This window comes from Rattus rattus, chromosome 15 (assembly GCF_011064425.1).
Source record: "Rattus rattus isolate New Zealand chromosome 15, Rrattus_CSIRO_v1, whole genome shotgun sequence".
Classification (NCBI taxonomy): domain Eukaryota; kingdom Metazoa; phylum Chordata; class Mammalia; order Rodentia; family Muridae; genus Rattus; species Rattus rattus.
In genome coordinates this window covers 19,111,856-19,127,800 of record NC_046168.1, presented here as the reverse complement: position 1 = coordinate 19,127,800, position 15,945 = coordinate 19,111,856, and the positions used below count along the sequence as shown (strand labels likewise).

Below are 15,945 nucleotides of genomic sequence, written 5' to 3'. Positions count from 1 at the left end.
TTTGTGTTCCATCTCAGGGCTGGATAAGTGGTGGCCATCCCTGCCTGGACTTGTCTTTGGTAGGGCCAACTTGTGGGGACAGCCTCTTACCCTTTACCCATGCAGCCTCTGAGAACTCTGGAGGTCAGATTTGCCTCACCTCTCAGCTGCCGGTGGTCTGTGGTGACCGATCATGGAGAGAGGACACTGATTCAAATGAACAACCATGGGATTACTGAGAAGGTTGAGGCTCTACTGGGAAGTGCCGGCTTGGGTTTATTTCCCTGATTTCTCTTGGGACTGTCTCATGTGTCAGTCGTCAGCTGTTGGATCATCCACGGCTTGGCAGTCTAGGTTGGACTTGCTCAGTGGCAGAATTCCAGAAACTGCAAGGGAGAACAGCTCCTGGGAGCCAGTGCCTGTAGTTGTTGCTAGGCTGCGTCAGGTATCACCCATGAGGAGCAGACACAGGCCAGCGTGGGTTCTAGGCTGTCGTACGTATCACATGGGGAGGCTGTGGATGTGAGCACGGGAGGGTCCCATCAAATGACACGGGTGAGCGATGCTCATTTGAGACTTTCCTCAGACTTTGAAGTCTATTGTTACATCTTGTATTTTCTCACTTCTACCCAACTACCAAAATAGTTTAAAGGGTAGCCTCATGTGCATTTATAGAAGGGTTCTGTTCAAATCTATTTCAGGGTTGCACAGAAACTTTATTGCCTAGACTCGGCTTTCTCTAGACTTGCTGCCAGAACCCAGATAATCATTAAACCACCCCAGCAAACACACCACTTCACTGGCTTAGGGAAAGGAAAGAATATATAAATCGAGACGTGACATCAGCCTTACTTCAGATGTTTGAGGTTTTTCCGGAATGGTGAGCCTGCCCTTTTTGAGCACACTCTCTTTTTGTCGGAGCAGTCAAAAGGACCCCAGAATCACTTTGTGCGGCGTCTGTATAAGGAGCAGGGTTTTCTCTGTCTTCGGGCTGCTTGTTTAAATGGCATGTTTTGACTGGGGCGGGAGCGGGGAGTGGCACAGTTTGGAGATGTAGAAGGACCTTTATTGTGGGTCTGGGATTGACTCCCTCTGGAGTAGCTTGATCCCTGCCAGAACCCTGGCCACAGGTTGACAGGCTGCAACCTGATCTGAAGTCTCTCAGCCACGCCACTGTCACTGCCCCTAAATTTCCTAATCGCCACCCTTCTATAATAGCCCTGTAATGCTATCTTCCCACATGGCTCTCGGCTTTGTCTTATGTCCCGAAGTGCCCGACAGTGTCCTGGCCACCAAACTTTCAGCCAAGAAAGGAGTGCAGGGGACATGCTGCCAGGGGGAGCAGGGTTGACATGAAAATTGTCCGAGTCAGGAAATTCCAGGACCCTTAAGTCATCTGGGAGGACATTTGACATGAGAGGCCAAGGCAGGGGATCAGGTTGCTTACCCCTAAGCAGGAATGGAGGCCAGGGACTCAGTCTGGCAGGGAGGTATCTGAGTCCCTTGGTAGGGAAAGCTTGAGTTTCTGCCTGAATTTTTATAACAACCAGTTTGAAATTTGCCTCTCCTCATTGCCTCTACACATCGGCTTTGGACATTTGTTTTGGGGAAGTTACTTAGTAATTATTGCTGAGGTCGAAATGGTTAATCTTTGTTGTCAGCTTGATGATTTAGAATCACCATGGAGACATAGCTTTGAGTTTGTTTATAAGGATGTTTCCAGGAAGGTTTAACTGAGGAAGGGATAAACATTTTGAATGTGGGTGGCGCCATCCCCTAGGCTTGGGTTTTAGACCAAATATAAAGGAGGTGGTGAGCTGAGCTCCAGCATTCAAACCTCTCTGCTTGTTGACTATGAACACAGTGACTGGCTGTTTCTTGCTCCTAATTCAACAACTTCCTAGGCATAATGGATTGTATCCCGTCTTAAACCACAAGACACAAACCGTTTCTTCCTCAGGTTAAGTGTTTTCGTAACATTAGCGAACAAAGTAACAATATAGGCTTCTACCAGTTTGTAAAAGTGAGACTGAAAGCTGACCCTCAAACTGTGAACTCTCTAGGTGAGTTCACTATGTTACTGTCATCACAGCCCCAACACATTTTATCCACTCGCCTTGGCTCACATGGTGGTAGTTTAAATATTAATCTTGAGTTTTGGGTGTAATGGTGAGGTTGAGTATGCATCGTGGCAAGGCTCTGGCAGTGTGTTGATTCCATTGGGATCTTAGCTTCTATGCACCAGCCCTCAGGCAGTCTGTCCCAGGGCAGTCAATACCTAATTTGGTCCTCATCCCCTGGTTGTTCTGGGCACACCCCCCACATATTCCTTTTAAGGGACTAAGAGGCTGATGTCCACCTTTTCTTTTCAGTTGAGAGACTTTCTAGCACCATTGAACAGGGGCTTTCTCACCCTTTAATTAGGGAATCAAGGTGGTGACATTTGGCTAGGGAGCAATGATACCCTTCTTCTGGGTGGAGACTTGGGCAATGTTATGGGGGTTTTGGCTTCTCTTCTGAAGACAGTCACTGGAGCATAAATGGAGGAAGGGCCTCCCCCGACTGACAGTTGCTCTTACTTGTGTCTTACTCTAATCTGCAGTCTACTTGTCTGTCCTGCTCATGCAGTAAAACTGTATCTCTGAGGGAAGGAAGCCCTTCTGTGTTCTTTGGTGCCCTGCCTGGGTCAGATATATAATTTTGTTAAGATGGTGATCGGGAAATGGTGGTAGTTAGTGATGTCTGGAATGTGGGGGCGGGGGTGGGATCAGGCAATTAGTCTGAGGCTTGAGGATCTTGTTGGCCAGGAAGATGGTGGGGTTTCCTGTTGTTATTTGGGGCTTGTCACATGCTGAGGCAGATCCCTGGCAGGCTTTGGGGACCATGAAGGAAGAATCAGTGTTCAGTTGAGGCTGCTGGGAAATAAGCTAGAAATTTAAAACAGAGCCAACTGCTGTGAGGCCAGGACTGCAGCAGTGATCACCACGGCACTTCTTTCGCCTCTGCCTCTACTGTGCTGGGATTTCAGTCATGAGCTACCACAGTCGTCTGCACTTTGGAACTAGAGTCTTGATTCACCAGCTAGAACAGTAAGAACCATCTTGATACTTCGAGAAGTCAAATATGACACACACACACACACATATATATATATATATATATGTGTATATACATATATATACATATATATTTGATTTTTGATTTTCTCATATTAGTCACAGTCTTTGGCAAAATAGTTTACCTGTATTTTTAAGTGTAAGTAATCACTCTAAATATAACAAAATAATGCTGACTGTAACTTCGGAATCTTTACAACTCGGGCCAATGCCAGCTCTCTGACAGACGCCTCTGTCCACTTGTACCAAGTTGGATCCAGGATGCTTACACTGGTATGGCCCCTCCTCCGGCTAGGCACCACAGTTCAGAGTAAAACTTGATTTTTAAAAACACTGGAGGGCAACCTAAGGTGACCGGAGGGTACCTGATCCCTATCAGAAGAGATGACTAGAACTAACTCCTTCTTTCTCTCCCAGCTCGATGACTGCACCCTGCAGCTGTCCCACAATGGTGCCTACCTCGATCTGGAGGCCACGCTGGCGGAACAGCGGGATGAGCTGGAAGGCTTCCAGGATGACACAGGGTAAGCACAGCCATTGTTTCTGCTCACGGGTCTGACTTAGGTCCAATGCAGGTGTGCTGGAGTCGGAGGATGCTGTGGAGAAACCATCTCGTCCTTGGCACTCACTCAGCATCATGCGAGGACTTGTTGGTGACTGTAGATCTTTTTCTATCTTGAGAGACTTTGTTCCTTGGGAGGTAGCCTGGTTTAAGAGAAGTCTCTGAGATGGGTTAATTAAGCACATAGCATTCTCTTTTAAGAGATTTTTAACCTGGGCAAAACAAATCAACATTCTCTAGATTTTTTTGTAGATTGACAGCTATTTTAATCATTGTTTCCAATAATTTAGTTGATATTTTATTTTCTTGGCAGATCCTGGTATATACTTTCTTAGCTCCTTAGAGTGGGTAAAATAATTATTAATTATTTCAACTAATATGTTATTTCTTAGCCTACATCTGGATTGCATAATACTTAGAATTGCTATACTGAGGGATAGGGCAATACTCATGATAAGTCAGAGATGTATACAGAAAGTGAAACCTCTGTTGGAATATACACACTGATAACCAGCCTTTGTTATCAGCTGGGATGCTGACAGAGCCATCTGATGGGGCTACCTCTCTTCCTGTCCCTTATCTACCTTGAACCAGGCATAGCTCTGATTGTATCAGCTGCTTCCTCCTCTACCTTCCCAGTGTTCCTAAGGCTTCCAAGGTCATTCTCAGATGTTGTAATGTGGTGTTCAGAGACCCCTCAGAGTTATCTGACACTCCCTTGGCCAAACTAAGAGTGTAGTCAGGCACCTGCTGGGAGCGTTGATTTTTCATGCAGAGTTCTGAGTGGGGACACCTTAGCACCTTCCTGTGCGATCTTTAGGTAGGTCTCGGATGCTCCAATGTGTCTCGATGCTCCCACTGGAGTAGCCTTCATAGTTTAAGATCATTGTTCCTCTAAGTGTTCCTCTTCTCTTCTGCTTAAACTCCATGGGATCAGAACTATGCCTGTCTGAGTGAATGCCTGGCACCTAGCTCTTTACAGCCACAGATTGAGTCCCCTGGCCATGGTCATCAAAAAGGTCAAGGTGCCTTGTAGGATCAAGCAAAGTTCTTAGAATATATCCAGTGGAATATGGGTAAACTCTCTGCATGCGTCACAGGGTGCACATGAAAGAGGGTCTCTCCAGCAACATAACCGACTATCAGCATGATTGTCACCCACCTTTCAGATAGGCTTTCATGGAGCCCAGGCTGGGCCCCAGTCCTGCAATATAGCAGAGGGTGACCTCGATCTTCTATCCTCCTGCCTTCACCATCTAGGCACTGGAGACCTAATCCAGGGCTCTGTGCATGTCAGACAAGCTCTCTACCCACTGAACGACATTACCAGCCCTCATCAGTGTCTTAGAGCTGGACATTAAAGGATTACAGGACCAGTATATCCAGGGGAAATTCCATCGCAGTAGTTTTTGCCGATGTCTGACAATGGCATCCCTTTGTAGATGTCAGAATACTGGCTAGAATGACAGTCTCATTGGATGCCTTCATGGCTCACTGATCAAACAGACCCCATGAGTGTTGTGAGTAGATCATTGTCAACTTGAGAAATGTCTCTAGTGATGCAATGCTTAAAGAGCAAGTCCTGCCTCATCTTTTTTTTTTTTTTTTTCAAACCCTGAATGATTTGGAGGTGGAAGTACAAGAAAAAAAGTGCTAATGTATAAGTCAGCGATAGAACAAAGTGAAGGGAAGAGAACACACCAGGGCCCCTCATTTACAGTTGCGTTTGAATAGTTAGTTGGAGGATTTAGTAGTAATTGGATCTTGTTGACTTCACTTTTCATCGAAGACAACTGAAGGCCAGACTTCACAACCCAGGTAGTAGAGCCAGGAGTAGCAAATGGTGAGTGAGGTGTGTACACAGTAGGACCGATTCCAGAGTTGGCCCCTCTTTGCTATCCCAGGAGCTCCTGGCAAAGATGATTCAGGTCCTATAGAGTACGACATCTGAGCCTGTGCTGACATGAGGTTGGTTCATGTAATGACACCAGTCTTGGTCTACACCATTTCCTTCAATGGGAAAGCCAAGCCACACTGCATCTGGTCTCTGCAGATGGCACTACAAGGCTGGAGAGTCTGAGTCATGCTTCCTGGGGTAGGTCCTGGTGCTTGGCTTCTTCTCCTTCCCATCTGAGTATTCACCTCTCCACGGACCCATGCTGTTGGCAGAGACTTGTGGTAGTGAACCTTGAATGTCAAGCTATTTGGACTGAGGATTGCCTGAGGGACGATGAAGGCACACCTCTTACTGTGTCTGTGAGTGCCCTCACAGAGAGAATTCAGGAGACCTTCATGAGTGCAGACTGAGAGTCTGGATGAAATAAAAGGGGAAGGAAGAGAAATACTGCTGCCACAGGCATTCTGTCTGTCTGCTTCTTGTCCTCCATGATAGGAGGTGCTTTGCTTGGCCATCTTCTCCATGATGGGATGGAACCCCTGAAACCATGGGCTGGAATAAATCTTTCCTTCCCTAAGTAGGTTTTCTCAGGTACTTGTCATAGCGATGAAGTCCGACCAACATAATCCGGGTGCCTATTTCTGTCTCCACCCTCCCCCCTTCACCAGCAAGGGATGCAGAAAAATGAGTGATAGTACACCAAGAAAGTGGCTCAATGCATGGAAACTTCAGTCCAGAGCTCATAGCCCCCAAATGCTGGGTAGGAACACATCGACAGATGTGTCACAAATTTACCTCAGAGGCTTGTATGTTCTTCATAGTGACTATTCCTTAACTTTGTAACATATCTAAGATAGAGTATGAAAACAGCCACATCTTCTTGTCTGTCCTGTGTCTGGGGATCAGAAGGCCATCAGAATGGTGGCCCCAGAACAGCTGGGTCACATTGTTCCCTTGACAAGAGAATTTCTATCACTGAGCCTTGAGATGCATGCAAGTCCCTGGTTGCTGACTAACAAGTAGCTTCAGGCAGAGGCTGTCCCCGATGCAGGTGGGGCATCTGTGTCCATCTGTCATGCCACTTGCACTTAGAGTCTCTCCTGGGTTCTCTCTTAGGTGTGTGGCATTTGACAAAGTTTATGTGACTGAAATCCATATCTCTCATGACGAAGGATTAAAATATAATGTTTTCTAGTTAAGATCTGCCCTTTTTAGGTGTAAACATAGCTAAAGAAGTGTTATTTTTGCATAAATTATAGGAAGATGGTCTAAAAATTAAGGTTGTGAAACTGACATTTTTCTGTGGTGTTTTTTGGAGTGACCTCCCTTGCTGGAGGAGTTGTTTCTTTGTTCCTGTCCATTGCTTTGCTCTTTTATGCCAAGACTAAAAATTAACTCACTTGTTTGGAATTACCACTTGGGCTCTAGCTAACCAGAGAATAGGAGAGAGACCTTCAACAGAGGAAGGACAAAGCAATTATTATACAAACAAAACGAAACAGGGTCTGCTGCCTCTCAAGGCCGGGGAAATTAGCAAGTGTAGCACAGTGCATTGGAAACAGGCCTGGAGCCGCTAGATTGTTCCTGACACTGCTGTTGTGTGACCTTGGGCAAGAATTCTGGTAGATGTTCACAAACTGAAGATATTTATAAAATTTATTTATGGTCTAAAGATGCTGTTACCTATACTACTCCTCCCTGTATAACAGGTGCTCTGCTGGGCTTTCTGTAACTCTAGGAAAGCAGCATAGTGGTTGTGCTGCTTGGTTTTTGTCAACTTTATACAAATTCTGGTCATCTGGGAAGAGGGAACCTCAGTGAGGAATTGGCTCCATCAGACTGGCCTGTGGGTGTGTCTCTGAGGGCATTTTCTTAATTGTTAATTGATGTAGGAGGTCCCAGCCCATTGTGGGCGGTGTCATTCCCTAGGCAGGTGAGCCTGGACTATATAAAGAAGTAGCTGAGTAGTTCAGATGAAACAAGCCAGTAACCAGCATTCTTCCATAGAGTCTGCTTCAGTTCCTGTCTTGACTTCTCTGATGATAGATGGACTGTTACCTAGAAGCGTAAGCTGAAATAAACCCTTTCCTTCCTAAGTTAGTGTTTTATATCAGAGAAACACACTAAGGCAAGTGGTTAGGAAGTTGGTTCTTTTCTTTCACCATGTGGATCCTAGGTATGGAGCTTGGGTCGCGAAGTGAGAGACATCTCAGAGGTTGTGTACCATGGTTAGGGACGTAGGCTTTATGATTAATGTTATCATAGTGTAACCATGGTGTGTAGCTTTACCTCTCTGCACCTCCAGTTCCTCACAAAGACACATAGTACAATCAACATTGGGTTGTACTGGCTCCTACCACTCCATAGTCATGCACTGAACTCATAACTGTTGTCAATTATTGTTGTGGTTTGCCCTGGAGTTAGCTGTATTTTGATGCTAATTCTGCTGCCCCAAGGACAGCTACCTAGTCATGTACTCAGGACTCAGGGACTTCATCAGAACTTTCTCCCCATTTAATTTGTAAAATACAGGTGAGGACCAGTACAGGGTAGAACGAGGCCTATCATTGGACGAGAAGGAAGGATGGACAGGAGAAAAGTATGAGGGACGAGGAGGAGGGAGGAGGACACAGAGTAGCAGGGAGACAACATGGAAGCTGATGTTAAGATTCTATGCTGTACCTTTACAGGTTGTTATAAATGTTCATAAGGGATGGATGTGTACAGGCCTTTGTATGTTTAGGTGGGCAATTATATCTTATCATTTGGTTCAAAGGTTATTGTGTTGTGTGTTCTTTCGTGTAGCAATTTAAGTGTAAGAAAGTGTGCGGCAGCTAGAGACACTGGGCCGCTGCAGAATTGGGATGTGTGTTTCTGGCGTGGAAACCTGCCTTGGGAACTAGATAGGTAGAGAGATGGCTGCCAAGCTCAGAGAGAGGCCTTCAGCAGTGTGATATGGGATGGAGCAGAGCGGGTGAGAGGCTTTGCTGACTGAGACTTAAAATATCTAGCAGACATCTTGGGGCACTGTGGTGCCGGACCTAGTTGGGGATAAAAGATAGCATTTCAGTTTTTATATTTTTACAACAACAGATTATAGCCAGAATTTGGAGTCATGATTCACTAAATGGGCAGTTCAGAAGCTATGGCTATGTATAGCTGCTCAGAGCAATTTCTTGTGACCCCATATGGCCATATATGGCACGTGGAGGTCGTGAGCATTCTGGTGGCAGTGAAAAGTTTCTAAATGTGATGAGAATTAATTAAAAATGAAAGTGTGTCACCAGTGCAAGCTGCCGCTGGCAGTGCTCACCTATGCCACATCGTGTGAGCTCACTGCAGCCTCAGTTCATCTTCAGTAACTGTAGAGTTAGACATGAATACCCCAGAATTGTGTAGACCGTCGCTATCTGCCTGGCTGTGTGCCACAGAGGCCTTCAAGCAAGATGGCGGCTGGGGTGACTTCAGTAAGGGCTAAGGGGTGACTCTGAGATCCTGCTCACCAACTCTGGGCTATTCTAGGCAGCGTGTCTCGGAATATACTGGATGAAAGCGTCTTACATGTTCTGGACTCCATATCCCAGCTTCAGAGGTTTACAGTCAGGGCTGGAATTCTGTTTTTTTTTTTTTTCTTTTTTTCTTTTTTCTTTTTTTCCCGGAGCTGGGGACTGAACCCAGGGCCTTGCGCTTGCTAGGCAAGCGCTCTACCACTGAGCTAAATCCCCAACCCCTGGAATTCTGTTTTTAAATGAGCTGTCCCAGCATTTGGATGTTTGGTTAGGGAACCTCTGTGGTAGGGTAGGCTCTCGGTTTCAGAAACAAATGCCACCCCGTGGCGTGCTTTGCACACCCTACCTCAGCCCATGAAATCAGAGTCCGGGGTTGGTCCCAGGCAAAGTGAGTTTTTAAAAGTATCTTCACCTGAGTTCCATGTGCTGCCCTATTTGAGCCTGTAGTGTAGACCAGTGGTTCTCAACCTTCCTAGTGCTGTGAACCTTTAACACAGCTCCTCTCGTTGTGGTGATGCCCAACCATAAAGCTATTTTGCTGTTACGTCATAACTGCTATTCTGCTGTTATGGATTGTAATATAAATATCTGTGTTTTATGATTATCTTAGGTGACTCCTGTGAAAGGGGTCATGACCCACAGGCTGAGAACTGCTGGTGTAGACTATGACTGTGTGATTGGTTGAACTATTGTAACAAGCGACCTGTGTGGGAGGAACATTCTCAGAAGCCTCGCTGTGAGTGCATGGGGTTGGGGCGGACAGAAGGAGGCGAGGCAGACAGCGGGAGGAACATGGAGTAGATGTCAGTCCCATGTGGCTCAGTGTGGAGGTGAGAAAGGAGTGTGACTCTGAATGGTGCTAGTATGCATAGGGGTGGACAGAATTACGCAATTGGCCTGTGACAGGAGGAACAGCACACAGAGAGGGGACCATGCCGAGAGGGAGGGAACATGAGAGAGCAAGAGGTGCTTACCCATGTTTGTCTGAGGTGTGGCGAGAGCAGGCCAGGCTGAGAGACATGGGCCTGGAGCCAGATGAGAAGCATCAAGCCACAGAGAAGCTGGGAGATGGCTGGCCTGGAGCTCTTTCACCTGAAGCCAGCACAGAGCAGGGAAGAGGGCCAGGTTGTGGCCGTAGCTGATAACTCAGGTGGCAGCCTCTGGGCCCATTAGGACCTCAGCCAAGAGCTGGGTACTGCTGCATGTGACATCCGGATAACACTGGCTTGAGTTTACGTTTTATATTTATCATACAAAAGAGCACATTAATGGGACCGAAACCAAAGCCATAGATTGGGAGGAAAAAGATTTTAAAACACAAATTCGGTAAAGGATGTGTGTTTACAATATGGGAAGAACTTTCAAACTCTATAGTAAGAAAACAACCCAGGGACACAACAGGCTAAGGGAAGGAGTACACAGATAGGGAAGGCACTGTCAGGGAAGCACGTGTCACCATGAGGTACCATAAACACCCCGTGTGCTGGCCAAGCCTGGTGCAGGCAGGGATATAGAGCCTGCACGTGACATTTCTGCGTTACTAGGGGGAGTGCCAAATGGAAGACAATCTCAGGGCTCCTCGAAAGTTAAATATGTTCTCTGCTTAGCAATGGACTAAGATGCTCAGGCAAGGTCCAGGCTCACATCCTCACAAAATCTGCATCAGGATGTTCATAGGAGCGTTCCTAAAATCTCCAGTATTCTGAGGCAGCCAGGATATAGGTGTGTACAATATAAGGGGACCCTAGGATGAATATGTAGAGATAAGTTGCTAGGGTAGAAAAGACAGCAGGACAAATCCATCTTGTCAAGTCTGAAAAAGCCAAGTGCTGTGTGACACAAGCCATGTGCCATTCTGAGAAAGCCAAGGCCGTGAAGCTAGGAGAAAGATCAATGTAGTCAGGTGGTGGCTGGGGTCATCGCAGCTCTTTGGACGTTGAGGCAGGAGGATCATGAGTTTGAGACCAGCCTGGGCTATCTAAGAGTCTGTCTCAAGGATTGAAAAAATAGTGAACGGCAGGGTTTGCAGGGAAGGTGGGTAGGGAGCATTGAAGGGATGAAGGGTCAAACATGGATGGATGTTTTAGGGTCAGCCGCTCTGTTGGGGGAAGCTTGGAAACAGACGTAACAGCATAAGACAAACCGACTGCACTGTCCGCTCAGCTGTTGTAATAAATGCGAGCATACCTGCGTAAGGTATTAGTGATAGAGTCTCTCTGTGTAGTGAGAGTTACCCAGGAACAAGGAACGGGCTCTACAGTCCATGCATTTCATTTCTTAACGAGGCAGTCGTCTTTGACGTGACACCCCTCAATGGCCGGGCTGAATTGTCTGCCAGGGTGAGCGTCCCTTCCTCCTTCACTCTCTTCACTCTTCTTCCAAAGCCACACTTTAGTTGAAGACAATGATGTTCCTAACAGGGAGAACTGTTTGTTCCTAAGCCGAGGGTGTGTGAATGTCCTCACTGCCCTTCTAGAACTTTCAGAGATTTCTTGGTAAACCTCCAAGAACTCTAGGAGAGCTGTGGCAAGTAGGCAGGGTCACAGAGTGAGTCCGCCATGCCCCTAGGGTCATAAGCTGCTTCTCCCTTTCCCCTCTGTCACCCTTAGAGTCTGGCTTCCATCCTTCATGCTTCATCATAGCTGACAGTCTGCCTGCTCTGCCTAGGACCACATCGGCACACTCAGGCATGTGCTGGTTGGAGGACGGTTTCCTTGTGTGTACACCAGGATATCTTTAAATCTGTCAGTTGAAACAACTCTATTCTTTCTCTTTGTGTGTAAGAGTCTGATGCTCAGGCTGGAGAGATGGCTCAGTGGCTAAGAGCACTGACTGCTCCTCCAGAGGTCCTGAGTTCAATTCCCAGCAACCACATGGTGGCTCATAACCATCTGTAATGGGATCCGATGCCCTCTTCTGGTGTGTCTGAAGACAGCTACAGTGTACTCATGTACATAAAATAAATAATTCTTTAAAAGTAAAGAGTCCAGTGGCCTTGGGGAGTGAGTGGTAGAACAGAGGCAGCATCCTTCAGATGAGGATCCCATTGCTGGGTCCAGAGTGGCTGCTCCAGATCATTGTCTCATCAGCATCCGAGACACCAGAGAGAGTGAGAGGGATAAAGGGTGTGCAAACTTCTTCTGTGGACACGGACTCACAGGGACTAGGACTCAGCTCATACCACACACCATGGGTGGTTCACCTGACCTCCCTTTATCTCCGTGAATACTGGTGGTAGCCGGTGGTTCCTGTTTCAGATGAGAAATCTTGGTGCTGGCTAATATTTTTTTCATTTAAAGATCTTTCCAGAAACTGCATGAGCAACTTGCACTCCTTGCTTGGTGATGACAACAGTGCTGGGTGCCCACCCTCGCTTTAGATCAGGGTCTTTGTGTAAGGCAGAAAGAAGTTTCTGTTTCAGGAAGTGGGATAAGAGTCTAAAGAATAGACAGGTAAGGACACTAGGCATGGCAACATGGGGAGGAGAGACCTGGCAAGAGGGGGTCAGGGTATCCTGGGGCAGAGTAAGCAGAGGGAGGAGTGTCTGACCAGGGTGGCAGCAGAATTTCCTGAGAGATGGTTCAAATAGACTTCTATCCCTTGAGGAGATCTGAGTGTAGATGGCAGGGGAGGGGACGTGAAATGTGAGGGGCCAGCTCACATTAGAATAGAAACCCAGCTGAAATGGATCACGGTCTGAAATATGGCAGTTCAAAGTATGAAAGAGAAAACAGGATCAAGTCTCTGTGACACCCTGTGAAGTACCAGTCTGTAGAGATACGGAGAATACAGGTGATAAAACCAATTAAAAAGTTTCTCCCTTAAAAATATACTTGCTAGGTGTTGTGGAATGGGAACATTCGTAAATCTTATAACAGATCTTCAGAACATATCCAGAATATGTAAAGAGCTCTTGCAACTCAATAACAAGAGAAATAATTCAAAAGGTTTGAATAGGTATGTAACCCATCAAGATACATAAATGACAAATAAATACATGACCAAGAAACATGTGAAAATCTGCTCAACATTGTAAGTCTCTGGGGAAATTCAAGTCAAAACCACAATGAGGTCCTACTGTACACCTACTGGCAAGGCCAGAATCACAGTGACAGATGGTGGCATGTGTTGAGGGGGAAGTCGTGAAATTGGACACCCGATGCACTGCTGGCGGGAATGTAAAGTGGGACAGCCTCTTTTGACGGTTTCTTAAAATGTTAAACATTAAATTACCACACAGCCCAGCAATTCTACTTCTAGATGTGTCCGCTGGAGAGGAAGCATTTGTCTGTGTAAAAATCTGTACACAGATGCTCCCTGAGAATGATTTATAATAGTCCCAATGTAGAAGAATCCCAAATGCCCATTAACTGAGGAATGCTCAAAGCAAGTGGTGCGTGCGTGCCATGGGACAGCACCAGCATAAGGAGTGTGATGTCATAGTGTGGGTGTGTAATGTCAGCCATAGGCTCTTCTGTATGAACGCTTGGTCCCCAGTTGGTGGCTCTGTTTTTGGCAGCCATGGAACCTTTGGGAAGTGGGAAGTGGGGGGGCGGCTAGCTGGGAAACTGGGTTGCTACAGGGTGGGCTTTTATACCCCAGTCTCAACTTCTAGCCCGATATTTCTGTTTCCTGGTCTGCAAAGCTGTGAGCAGACAGCCTCATACTCCTGCTGCCACTGCCACCAGCTGCTCCCACCACTGAGCCTGTGTCTCCTCAGATAAAATTTTCCTACTGTAAATTGCCAGGGATGGTCCTTGTTCTAAGTCTGGTCAGGTATTGGGTAACAGAACACATATGGATACATATCTCACTCTAGATGAGCCTCAAGAACATGTGATTAAATTAAAAAAAAATCAGGCACACAGGTCTACAGGAAGTGTCAGAAATGCAAGTCTATTCAGAGAGGGTCTTAGGGTTTTTATTGCTGCGATGAAACACTGTGATGCAGAGGCCGTGGGAGAGTGCTGCTTACTGGCTTGCTCCCTGTGGCTTGCCCAATCCCAACCTGCTTACTTTAAGAAGCCAGGACCACTAGCCCAGGGATGGCACCACCCACAATGGGCGGGGCTTATCTATCAATCACTAATTAAGCAAATGCCCTACAGCTGGATCTCATGGAGGCATTTTCTCAATAGAAATTCTCTTCTTTCAGATAACTCTAACTTGTGCTAAGTTAACATGAAAATATCCAGCACAGAGAGGGTATGTTTGCAGTCCTGGAGTTAGATGTGAGAATGAGGAATGACCATAGATAGGGATGGGGTTTCTCTTGGGGTATTTTGGGGACAAATTAAAAATTTAGATGGTGGAGATTATTTATCCCCTCTATTATCGGACCCCCAAATTATTGTTTTATATACATGCAACAGATATACTTCATTAAAACAATGACCATAGAAGAGCCATTGGCACTGGCCACTGGATTCACAGAGAAGGAGCAGCCTTTTCAACGAGCAGTGAGGAGGGATGCAGGGCCTGCGAGCGGCTTCCCTAGCAGGGTCTGTGATACAAAGGTGGTGGCTCTCATCTGTTCAAGAACAGGGGCTTGGTGCTTTGGCCACAGGGCATGTACCATGACGCACCCTACAAACAAGTCTGTATATCTGGGCACCCCTCACCCCTCACAGTAAAGGGGTGCAGGGTGCATCCTCAGAGCCCAGCATACCCAGGGCCACACCCAGGAGGGGTGCACACCAGTGCCCATGTTAAACCCTTCGAGCTTTAACTGAACCAGAGAGCATCAGTGACATGCTGTCATGGTAGATCCTTGAGGCATCTGTAATGTGGAAATAGAAAAGACGAAGAGGAAGGACATGATGTGGTGGGAAGGAGAAAAGGCAGATGAGAGTGGGCCGGAGTGCAGGCAGGCATTAAAGCAGAAGTGGAAAGAGAAGAGGAAGGACCGACCAGGGACCAGGGACAGCAAGCATGCCACCTCACACCAGCAAGCCTCTGCCATGTGCCAGTCAGTGCCAGGAGCGACCTCTGCACACGACCTGAATTACCTGTCCACACCCTCACCAGAAGGCGGGCATCATTAGTGTCCCACTTTACTTAGGAGGGAACCGGGCTTGGAAGGTTAATTTGTGGGGGTCGCCCAGCAGGTTTTAGCATCTGCTTTTAGCTTCACACACTCTATTAGCAGAGACCTCTGTACGAATGGAAATGAGGGCAGCAGTGGCTGGACCTCTAGCTTGAACGTTGACCTTAAGAGCGACTCAGACTTAGCCAGCTTTCTGTCTTTTGACCATATGAAGTCTCACCCAAATCTCCCTTCTGCCTGAGTCAGGGTGCCCAGTGAGTTTCACAGGACTGGAAGCTTGCAAGGGGCTGGCTCCCTGGAGACCTGCTCAAGGGCCTGTTCCTGCTTCTGCAGCATGTTTAAATACCTCCTCCTACCCTTGACTGAAATAGTAGTTTAAATTTGCTTGGGTGTCTGGAGGACAGTGTGGGGTGTCATCTCCACTGTTGGCTACAGAAACGTGACAAAGCCTCTGGCTCTGTGCCTCTCACAGTTGGACAAAGAAAGTCCCTGCTCTTGCTGTGATAAGGCCTTCCTGTGTTCTTGTGAAGATGTTCTCTTGAGAGCCGGTAATGGAAACATGGCTTTTTGAGAGCCTCGATGACCCAGATGAGAGCTCTTTCCCCAAGGCCGTACACGGGAAACTTGTGCTTTCTGAGAGGCCAGAGACTTGCTGGACGCTTAAGGCTCTGGCCCTCACATCTCTGGCACTTGGGCATTAATTGGGTATTTCTTTTTGGTTCCTGTGTCTGTTCTGGATGGTTTCCTGTTGTCACTAGGGGAAGGATGGCCTTGGGTGTGTCCTGCGGATGGAAATGCTGTGGGATTTGGAAGCTGGTGATGGTTCCCTGGCATCT

At 47.0% G+C, this 15,945-nt stretch overlaps 1 protein-coding gene across 1 annotated transcript in view; it reads left to right on the top strand.

The window, feature by feature from the left end:
- LOC116884933 (FH1/FH2 domain-containing protein 3-like) overlaps positions 1-15,945 on the top strand; it is a 60,503-nt gene that overhangs the window by 39,590 nt on the left and 4,968 nt on the right. Inside the window, exon 2 of the mRNA XM_032886147.1 lies at positions 3,513-3,619. Coding sequence (XP_032742038.1) covers positions 3,513-3,619 — 107 coding nt within the window. The remainder of the gene's footprint in view (positions 1-3,512; positions 3,620-15,945) is intronic.